Consider the following 11,126-nt stretch of genomic DNA (forward strand, 5'->3'; position numbering starts at 1 on the left):
GGAATCCTACTTCGCGGAATTTCATTTATCACGGTAGGGTCTAGAACCGATTAACCGCGATAAACGAGGGTTCACTGTATATACATGGCTTGTATATATGGCATTTAAAAAACATTTTATTGAAGTGTAAGGTATATGCAGAGCATTTCACTTGCTTTTTGTTTTTCTCATTTGTTCTTTAGGCATTGCAGCATCTCCAAGCTTATGTTTTTCTCTTGCAGGTTGCTCATTTCTTGGTGGGACTTTGTGGCTCAGCATGTCAATACTAACAGTGCAACTGGGTCAGTGTGGCAATCAGATTGGTTTTGAAGTGTTTGATGCTTTATTTAGTGATTCATACTGTTCGCCGGGTCTCTGCTCTAAGAAAGAGAATGAGGCATATCAAGCATCTTGCAAAGAAAGATTCTTCAGTGAGGAGGGAAATGGAGGTATGTGTTCTCTCTAGGTTATTGGTTTACTACAGGTAGCCAACCTCATTAAGGCCCAGCCCTTCACTTGGTGTTTGAGCCCATCTCTCCCCCCCTTTCTAGGGACCTCACTTTGCTCTCTCCCATTTGTTCTTTCCCTAACATGCGCTTTCTCGCCCATGGCATCTTTCCTTCAGCACATGTGCATGATCAGCTCTCAACCATCTAAAACAACAAAACCAACGGTTTTTATCTGTGGACTAAAATGCTCTTCTTAACTTCTTGCCTTCTCATCCAAGTGATTCCGTCTGAATCTGTCTTCCATCCTCGCTTGTGTAGTTCTCTCTGGGCAGTTTCACTCACTCTTAACACTTACTAAAGGGGTGACTCTGAAATCTCCAGTGTGGATCTCTTGCAATCCGTGGGTAGATAAGTAGACATCACTACGTGTGTTTCCCAGGTACCTCAAACCAGGCCTTAGCACCAGTGCTCCCCAGTTCAGTCACAGCTAATGAAGCGAAACACACATTCAGGTTGGTATGCTCTGTCACCCTATTTGTGCAGGGCATTACTGCTGACCAATAAAATTGCTTGCAATGCAAAGCACATGCTGCCTTTGCCTTCTAAAAGGGGGATGGAGTTTCTTAAAGTAAGTTCACTTGTAATTTTTCCATTCTGGTTACCATTCCAGTTCACCCACATTTTACAAATTTGAGTCCACCCCTGTTTTGCTTCATTGTACAATGTTGCCGTAACTAAGTTGCAAATTAAATAATAGGCCGTTTACAATGCTAGGTTCGTAACAATGAACCATCTGCAGATACCTGCTGCTGCCCACCTTGATATCAAATGATAGCTGGATATGTTTGTTTCATTGTTTGTAGAAGTTTATGCTGTTAACCCAAATAAAACATAAAATATTTTCCTTTTGATTTTTTACCCCTGCCTAGATCTAGTTGCCCGGGCTGTCCTTGTTGACATGGAACCTAAAGTTATCAATCAGACACTTTTAAAGGCTTCCCAGGCTGGCCGATGGAAATATAGTCAACATGCCTGCTTCTGTCAGAAACAAGGTTCAGGAAACAACTGGGCATATGGGTAAGGATCATTCCATATAGTTCCACATACTTTGCAATTTAGTTTCAGCTACATTGTTGATTAATAGTCAGTGCAGTTACAATTGTATAGTTGATACACCTAACACAATCATGAAATTTCTACTTTAAAATGTTACTGTTTGAATTCCCTCAAAAGAAGGGATCAGGTATCAGGTATCAAAGAACAAAAAATCATATCATTGTGAATGAGGGGTAGTGTGGAGTGGAGACCCAAAGTCCATCTGTAGGCAACTGGACATCCCCTTACAGAAGGGTCGTGGGGAGAAGACGAGCCAGTCAGGGTCAGTGTAGCAACGATGAAACATACAACTTTCCTCTAGTTCCTAAATGCTTCCTCCCTCCCCATCCCCCACTATCATGATCCTAATTCTACCTTACAAATCTGGCTAGACCAGAGGATGTACACTGGTACAGATAGGAACTGGAAACACAGGGAATCCAGGACGGATGATCCCTTCAGGACCAGTGATGCGAGTGGCGATACTGGGAGGCTGAAGGGAGGGTGGGGTGCAAAGGAGGAACCGATTACAGGGATCTACATATAACCTCCTCCCTGGGGGATGGACAACAGAAAAGTAGGTGAAGGGAGACAGTGTAAGATATGACAAAATCATAATTTATAAATTATCAAAGGTTCATAGGGTAGGGGAGCGGGAGCGGGGGAAAAAAAGCTGATGCCAGGGGCTTAGGTGGAGAGCAAATGTTTTGAGAATGATGAGGGCAAGAAATGTACAAATGTGCTTTACACAATTGATGTATGTATGGATTGTGATAAGAGTTGTATGAGCCCCCAATAAAATGACTAAATAAAGAAGAAGAAGAAACTCATTTTCTACCTTCTTTACTGTCATTCCACTGACTAGCTGATTGTCAGTACATGATCTTTATTTGGCAAGTAGTCTGGATTCTTGGGTAGAAATACTACCCAAGGCAGTTGTTCTGAAACTTTGTTGCACATAAAAATTCCCTGGAAATCTTCGGAAAACCCGATGCCTAGGACTCAGGCCAATAGATTTCAGTTTACTTGGGTTGGATTGAAGTCCAGATGTTGGGATGTTTTTAAAGGTCTCCAGGTGATTTTAAAGTACAGCAAAGCTTGAGAACCACTGCGTAGGACAGTGCTTTTCAGGATCACATTGTAACCCAAACTTGCAGGACTACCTGGTCAGGGAAGTTCCAGCTAAAATATCCTGTTTGAATTCGCCAAAAAAGACCTCTCCTTCCTTGACTCTGTCGGTGCATAAGGTACAAAGCCCGATAAAACCAAGGATCTCCCACACCAGGGTTTTCCACCTTCTTCACTCTCGTGTCACAACCACTGCACAAAAGAGCATTCCCCTCCACCTAGAAAATGCACTCTTCCAGCAGTTCGACTCGCCTGCTAAACATATTTGTGTGTGTTTTAATTCTGCCATTCAGGAACCCTTGACCTTTCATAACCATTAGTTCACTCATACAGCTTTGAAACACCCTCCCTTGTCTTTCTGCATTGCAGCTCTCTGGTTAATCTTAGAAGTATTTATATGTATCTCTTATGCATTGCCTAGGTACTCTGTTCATGGACCCAGACATGAAGAATCTATAATGAACCTAATTCAGAAAGAAGTAGAGAAATGTGACTCTTTGAGTGGTTTTTCCATCATAATGAGTATGGCTGGGGGCACAGGATCAGGTCTGGGAACTTTCATTACCCAGAAGTTACAAGATCAGTTCCCAAAGTCCTTGAAAATGAATCAGGTTGTATGGCCTTATGGAACTGGTGAGGTATGAACTCATTACCTGACATATTTATTTTTTGCATTCTTTGTAATCGAAATAAATGGGGGGGGGCGCGGAATTGATTCTCATCTTGTCTCTGGAAATGTTAAGTTACAGCTTGAGGAGTGATGATAAAACATGGCCCTTTCACAAGTATAGTTGACATTGAGAGAACTTTCCTAAGTAACCAAGGTGTCCTTGTTTTTAAAATTTCCAAAGTAGACAATTGTATATCTTTTCTGAGGACCCCACGGGACCTGTCATCACATTGGAGTACCCGGAGCCACTGCCAAGCTTCAAATACTTTTTCTTTCTTTCCATGGAGAAAAAGTTAGTGTAGAAGCCACTAGTAAGAGAATCAGTAAAAGAGAACTCACTGTAGGAAATGGGATAGGAAGGAAAATCCCACTGTTGCCCTCAAGTCATTTCCAACTCATAGCAACACTATGGGACCGGGTAGTGCTTTCCCAGGCTGTAACCTTTTTTTCTTTTTTTAAATTTTAGCAGTTTTATTGACAATTATATGGTTCACGTGCCATACAATTCAGTATTTTCAACATTTTGAAAGGTTATGCAATCCTCACCACAATCGGTTTTAGGACATTTCCGTCATTCTTATATTTATTATTATTATTATTATTACTAGCTTCCCATTCCCCCACCCCACCCCTGTCAAGCTGACTGCCACATCGTTCTCCTTTGGAGCTGCTGGTGGGTTTCACCTTATGGTTAGCAGCCTAGTGCTGCCACTGGGCCTTCAGGGCTCCCTGGAGGAAAGAAATGTGATGATAATAAGTGTTTTACTTGCATTATATCATGAATTTTTCAAACTCTTAGAGACTGGTTAATTGTTATCCTCATCTTACCTGTCAGATCGGGTCATCATGAGTCAGAACCAACTTGATAGCAATGAGCTGCTTTGTTTTGTTTCTAACAAATGAGGAAGCAGAAGCATGGAGAGGCTGGTTATCTTGCCCAGCGTTATTTGCTAGAGAGTGATGGAGTCAGGCGGTGAATCCAGGCAGGATGTTGTTAGAGTGTGTGCTCTTGACCGCTGTTCGCTCCTGCCTTGCTGATTTCTGGCTTTTCTCTCTCCAGGTTGTTGTCCAGAACTACAATTCCATTTTGACTCTTTCTCACTTGTACCGATCTTCAGATGCCCTCCTTGTCCACGACAACGATGCTATCCATAAGATCTGTGAGAAACGGATGAACATCAGACAGATCTCCTTTAGCGATATAAATCAAGTCCTCGCACATCAGCTGGGAAGTATGTTCCAGCCGACTTACTCTGCTGAGGGCTCATTTCACTATAGAAGAAGCCCATTGGGTAAGTGTCCCCTTAGCCTCCTCCATATGATTTGTGTGACAGTCTCCTCTTCCAAAAGCCTGTGGGTTTATTCTGTGCACATTTTTTAATTGGGCTGTCTGTCCTTTTTACTGCTGAGTTGTTAGGGTTTGTCATATGTCCCAAATTTCACGAGCTGCCATTGGGTCGATTCCAACTCAAAGACCATGCTCCACAGGGTCTTCTCTGGCCGACTTTTCAGAGATGGACTGCCCAGCCTTTCTTCCGAGACATCTCAGCGTGGACTCGGGCAGCCTACCTTTTAGTTAGCAGCCACTGTCTGAGCTCTTTGTGCCATGCAGGGACTCTCTATTCTGGATGCCAGCCCTCACTAGGTTCACGATCTGCCAAAAGAAGAAAAGGAACAGAAGCTCCCAATCCAGGGGTTGTCGTTTCGCCTTCTGGAGGATGTGCCTTCCTCTCTTGTGCCTCATCCCCTGGCTTTCTCGCTCTTTATTCAGCACGATTTCCATCTCCAAATCTAGAGGGCTTCTCTTCACCTCAACAGCCGACAGCATTTTCTTTCTTTCTAACATGCTATTGGGAGCTCCTGCAGATATTATTACACTCCATAGTTTCATTAGATCAGGCACAGTTGTAGAATCGTGCCATCATCATTTACAGTCCATTTTCTTTTCTCTTGAATTCCTTGATATCAGCTCTCCTTTATCCCCTCCCTCCCCCACCCGTGTGTGTGGGTTTTTTGGCATAACTTACACCATCCAATAAATCCATTTACCAAAAATTCTGATGTTCATTCCTTATAACTGACATTTTCCTCCTTCGGCATTCTTCCTCAGCTTGTCAGCATAAGGACTTCCCTATCCCTAATCTGTTCTCTAGGAGCCCTGGTGCTGTAGTGGTTACACACTGGGCTGCTAACCACAAGGTCAGCAGTTCCAAACCACAGGAGAAAGACGAGGCTTTCGACTGCAGTCGGGACCGTCTCAAAAGCCCACAGTCAGCTCTATCGCCCTGCAGGGTCGCTAGACGTCAGAACCCACTCCGCAGCGGAGTGTGTGTAGTCTCTTCTCTCTCGAATTGCTCTCGCGTGGTTTCTGACCATGTGTGCTCCCCTCTGCTCTTCAGACACACATTACTTTTCCTACCATTCTTTCTTCAGCCCTAATTTATTAAGTGGTGTCTTGTCCATTCAAATAATCTAAGCACAAATGACTACTATCTTTCCAGCAATTCTAATCTCTTTCCCAAAGAGCTATCTCTTAAAATACCAGGGTGGTGTTAAAGGTCAGCTGGTAACCTGAGGGTGGTGGTTTGAACCGCCCAAACCAAACCAAAAAGCAAACCTACTAACTCTTCGTAACCCCATGCAGGGTTCCAAGACAGAAAACCTTTAAGGTCACAGACAGCCTCATCTTTCTCCCGAGGAATTGTTAGTACATTGCCGATGGGTTTGGAACCACCAATTTTGCAGTTGGCAGCCCATTGGTAATTCTACAGCACCACCAACCAGGCCCGGCAATTCGCTTCCTTAAAGATCATAGCCAACTACACTATGGAGCCAACAAGGGCTCCCCAAATGAACACATACTTTATTTTTTATTATTAAAGAGCACCTCAACCACATAGCCGTCTTCTAGTGGTCTCCTTCTGCTTAAGTTAGGGTGCTTTTGTCTTTCGTCTTTTTCTTTTGTGGGGCTTTTCTCCCCTTCACCCATCTCCCAAACCAGCTCCTCTCTCAGTTCCCTATTCGGACCCCTCAGATTTCTCACACTGTCTTCCTTTCGCATCAGTACCCTCCTCCAACTTGCCAGTGCCATCTCTGCCATCAGTCTGGCTTTTGTCTCCCGGTTCCCCAGCTTCCCAACACTGGCTCAGGGCCTCAGTGTTTCTCGGCTAATATAGCAGTGGTTATTACTTGAGCCGGTTCGGGGTGACCTAAGTGTGTGCAGGGTCCACAGGGTTTCCAAGGTTGTGATCCCCAGGCCTGTCTCTCCAGGTGCCACTGGGTGCCTTCGAACTGTCAACCTTCAGTAGTGGTAAAACACGTGTCCTTCCCAGGGATCCCCAACATAGCCATACACCCCACAGCTACAAAGCAAACAAAAGTTTTTTTCTCCCTGTTGCCTGCCTCATCTCCTTGTACTCTGGCTGCCAATGAGCTTCCTCAAAGCATAATCCTAATCCTCGTGCCCTCGAAGTTCAGGGCTCATGGTGGCTTTGTCCGGATTCCTTAGACTGGCATTCCTTGGCCTCTTCAAAGTGCCCCAAACCCTGACCTTGTGGCTTCATCTCCTCTACCTGGATTCCTCTCTTACCTTTCATCCTACGTCAACTAATTGCCATTCTTCAACCGGTAGTACTTTCTGACCCTGGTCCCTGCCCCATATGGCTCAGCGTTCTCTGCCCTTAGGAGCTGCTCCCACCTTCCTTGGTCCTTCCAGTGAAATCTGACTTAACTGTCAGGGTCCAAGTCAAATGACAATTCTCCATGAAACACTCTTGTGCGGACTGTAGTAAGACGAAACTGTTTTTCCTCTGAAGTTCCATGGCATTTTCTTTCTCTTCGATGTTCTTAACAGGTTTGGTTTTGTTTGTTTTTTGCTGCCCTCCCCACCCCCACTCCCACCCCGAGCGTGTGTGCTTCCCTCTATAAGTCGTACACACATATTTATTTAAGAAGCACCAAAGGAGCCCCTCGGCCTTTTGGCTACAATCAAGTGAAGAGGTACAGAGGATATGCCGTCAGAGTACAGGCAGTCCCCAGATCACCAACGAGAATGACAAGTAAATGTCATTCCTACATCTGTCCTTATGTGGAACGTGTACGTAAATCCCCACAGCTAGATTAAGTTCCTATCTCGCAACGGTTCGTCCAACGTTTGTTTTAACATGCAGTGCACATAGAGCAAACAAGTCTGTGTTGGAGGACGTGGAACCAGGATGCTTCTTCAGAGTGAGCCTGGTGAGACGTCATCGCACATACCTGGGACATGATAGCAGGAGAGAGCGGTCCCTGGAAAGGACGTCACCGTGCTTCGTAAAGTAGCGAGTGGTCGGAAAGGCAGAAGGCCCTCGACGCGCTGACCACAGTGGCTGCCCCAGGGGCTCAAACAGAACACTTGTGAGGATGGGGCAGGATCGCACAGTGCTCTTTCTGTCACAGGGTCACTATGGGGCAGAGGCAATTCCATGGCACCAAACAACAACAGCGTGATATAACATACACCTTTCTACAAGCTGTACCTTTCTATACGTAACTAAATGAAAGAAATGCTTGCGGACACACGGAAACTCTCTAACATACAATACAGTTATAATCATGTTTTGGTGCACTGTCATAAAACGGTGCCTGTTATTACGGACCATTGTGTGTACCTGGAGTCTAGAGAGGGGTTGGTTTGTAACTGTGGGTTGTGCTAAAGTCAGATGCTCTGTTCATAGACCCTGCCCCTCCTTCCATGTGTTTCCTTAGAGAGGGACTCTGCCAAGTGGATGGTTTATGTTCCCTCTTGTTGACAGCCTCCTTGGAGACATGCGTCTTCTTCATTTCTATGCCCCCACCCCCACAGGCCTTAGCATATTGGGTTCACACCTTCTCACACATTCACCAAGCATTTGACTTCCTGCTGTGTACCAGGCACTGTGTTAGACATCAGGGGGTACAGTAGTGAGCCAGCATAGCCGGGTTCGCTGTGAAAGGAAGGCATCAATCAAACAATCACACCAAGAATACATCATTGCAGAGCTGGTTGAATGCTCTGAAGGAAAGGAGTTCAAGTCCAAGAGAATGAATCACAAAGGAAACTGACCTAGAATGAAGGTCTATCGAAGACTGCCCTGAGGAAATGACCCTGGAGCCAGGAGCTGCATCACACGAGGAACTGAGTAAGAGAAGAATGCTGCGAGCAGAGAGAAGATGTGTGCAAAGACCCCGTGGCACAGGGAAATCTAGCACAACAAGAATTGAGAGGACTCTAGAGAGTGGTTTGGGTTGTGATTGAAGTGAGGCTAGAGTGGTAGGCAAGGGCTGATTGCATAAGCCCTTGAGTCCGCTTTAACCCTGTTAACCTAAGACCCAGGAACCAGGTGGCACCAGTATTGAGCCTCCCTTTGTCAATGAAAAGACTGGCACTCCAGCCACTCACTCTCCAGGCGCCAGAAGAAACCGTTTGCTTCCATAACAACTTACAGCCAGGAAACACCTGTCGGGCAGTTCATTGCCACCTCTTTAAGTGCCCTGGGAGCTCATCTCATTTAAGGAGTGACTATCTGCTATGATTCTCTAGGTCAGCAGTTCTCAACCTTCCTCATGCCCTGACCCTTTCATACAGTTCCTCATGTAGTGGTGACCCCCAACCATAACATTATTCTCATTGCTACTTCATCACTGTCATTTTGCTACTGCTATGAATTATCATGTAAATATCTGATATGCAGGATGTAGTTTCATTGTTACAAATTAAACATAATTATAGTGATTCATCACAAAAACAATATGTAATTACATACTGTGAAATATTTATTTCTAATTAAAAATAAATGAAATTCTGTCTTGAAGCATGGTGTAGCATGGGTAACAGTCCTTTTCTTTCTGATTTTTTTTTTAAATCATTTTATTGAGGGCTCTTCCAACTCTTGTGACAAACCATACATCAATTATATCTGACATAGTCATACATATATTCCATCGTTCTTTGCTAGACATTGACTTTCCATTGAGCCCTAGGGATCAGCTCCTCTTTTTTTACCCTTCCCCCCTGCCCCCCCCCCAGGTAAAGACTGTTACAGTAAACTACATTGCTACATTTTATAACAGTATGCGTAAGAAGCCAACTTCAGTGTGACGGTTGAGATAGCTTCTTTCTCACCAGATCAGCATATCTGCATGTGGGTGGACCTGCCTGGAGACCATAGAGGAGCGGTGCCTCCTAAGACCATTGGAAATCCGTGTTTTTTGATGGTCTTAGACAACCCCTGTGAAAGGGTCTGCCACCCCCAAGGGGTCTAGACCCACAGGTTGAGAACCGCTGCTCTAAGCAATGGGCCAGTAGATTGAAAAGGATAGGATTAGGGTTCCCCTGGGGTCAGAGAATGATTGTGGCAGAAGTAGTTGAATAGGAAAGCTAGATGATCATGCCTGCATTCGTTTTCAGAAATATTTGCTACATGTGGTTTGTTTCTTTGTGCTGCTGCTGTGGCTGCCATCCAATACGCTCACACTCCTAGCAGCCTCACACACAACCGACTGAAACGCCACCTTCCGGGGCCCCTCCATCCTCCAGCCCACTGGGGTAGCCACCATGTCACTGTATCTTGTTGAGGGTTTTCCTGATTTTCTGCCGCCTATGTACTTGCCTGGGTGTCCTGTCCTTTCCCGGGGGCTGGTCTCCTGGTAACAGGTCCAAAGTCCTTGAGATGAAGCCCTCCTGTCCTCGCTTCTAAGGAGTATTTTGACTGCACTTCCCCCAAGACAGATTTGCTTGTTCTTCTGGCAGCCCATGGGACTTTGAATGTCCTTTGCCAATACCATAATCCAAATGCCTCAGTCCTTTTTTTTTTTTATCCCAACAGGAGACTTAATGGAGATTTTAGTTCCCCATCCTGAATTCAAGATGCTGGGTGTGCGTAGCATTCCTCAAATGTCTGAGAGCTCGCTGGCATACAGCACATTTACTTGGGCAGGCCTCCTCAAGCATTTGAGACAGATGCTCATTTCAAATGCAAAAATGGAAGAAGGTAAGGAGTGTTTTAAAAATATACAACCCACAAGCTGGGAAAAGTGCCTGTCTTAGAACTCAATATAAACTGCGTGGGCTGGTTCAAATAGTGGTCCCTTCTTCTGGCCAGGGAGGCCCCTGCAGACTCTCACCAGGGCTTCCCAGCAGGGCTTCTCAACCCCGGCACACCTTCATGCCCCAAAACGTTTCAGAGGAGTGGAATGCGTTTGTTTGCTTTATTTTAAAATTTAAACAAATTTATGAACCAACATAATATGCAAAATCAAATCATCAAACTCATATTGTTACTATATGGAAACTGTGTCTTGATTTCTTAACAAGTCACGTAATTGTATAGTATGAACTCATCACAAAGGAAAACAGCAGGCCCTGGGTCACACTGCCCGACTCCCCAGCTGAGGCCACTTTCCACCTTGTTAACTGCTTCTTCAGGGCCTCGCCTTCCTATGTCAACTCTCTCGCTCACACTGTTACTTTGTTTTCAGTTTTCAGTTTTAGATACCACCGTTACGGTCCTAATGTGAAAAGTCAGGATTGAATCTTTTGTATCCTTTACACACACACAACTCACACTCACACACACACTCCCTTTATTCTCCCAATATAGTTATATATTTTAGTTAAATCCATTTTCAGTGTTTATATTACTTTGACTGTATAAATGTTATTCACAGTTGAGCCATATACTGTGTTCACTGATATTTTATTTCATGTCTAATGATTTTTTTTCTTCCAAGAATATAAATTATATTCATTTGGTCCATACGCTGTGTATTTATGAACTACCATATAT

General features: G+C 44.6%; 1 protein-coding gene across 4 annotated transcripts in view; it reads left to right on the top strand.

Annotated features, from left to right (window-relative positions):
• The window catches only part of TUBD1 (tubulin delta 1), a 30,967-nt gene that overhangs the window by 1,472 nt on the left and 18,369 nt on the right, over positions 1-11,126 (top strand). For all 4 annotated transcript variants that reach the window (XM_045299968.1, XM_004707001.2, XM_045299967.1 and 1 more), the window contains exons 2-6: positions 222-428; positions 1,358-1,505; positions 3,073-3,289; positions 4,382-4,613; positions 10,167-10,331. In XM_045299968.1, the coding sequence (XP_045155903.1) occupies positions 257-428; positions 1,358-1,505; positions 3,073-3,289; positions 4,382-4,613; positions 10,167-10,331 (934 nt within the window). In that variant the 5' untranslated portion in view covers positions 222-256. The remainder of the gene's footprint in view (positions 1-221; positions 429-1,357; positions 1,506-3,072; positions 3,290-4,381; positions 4,614-10,166; positions 10,332-11,126) is intronic.

Source organism: Echinops telfairi, unplaced genomic scaffold (genome assembly GCF_000313985.2).
Source record: "Echinops telfairi isolate 266 unplaced genomic scaffold, ASM31398v2 ScPeMD7_7458;HRSCAF=8496, whole genome shotgun sequence".
Taxonomy (NCBI): domain Eukaryota; kingdom Metazoa; phylum Chordata; class Mammalia; order Afrosoricida; family Tenrecidae; genus Echinops; species Echinops telfairi.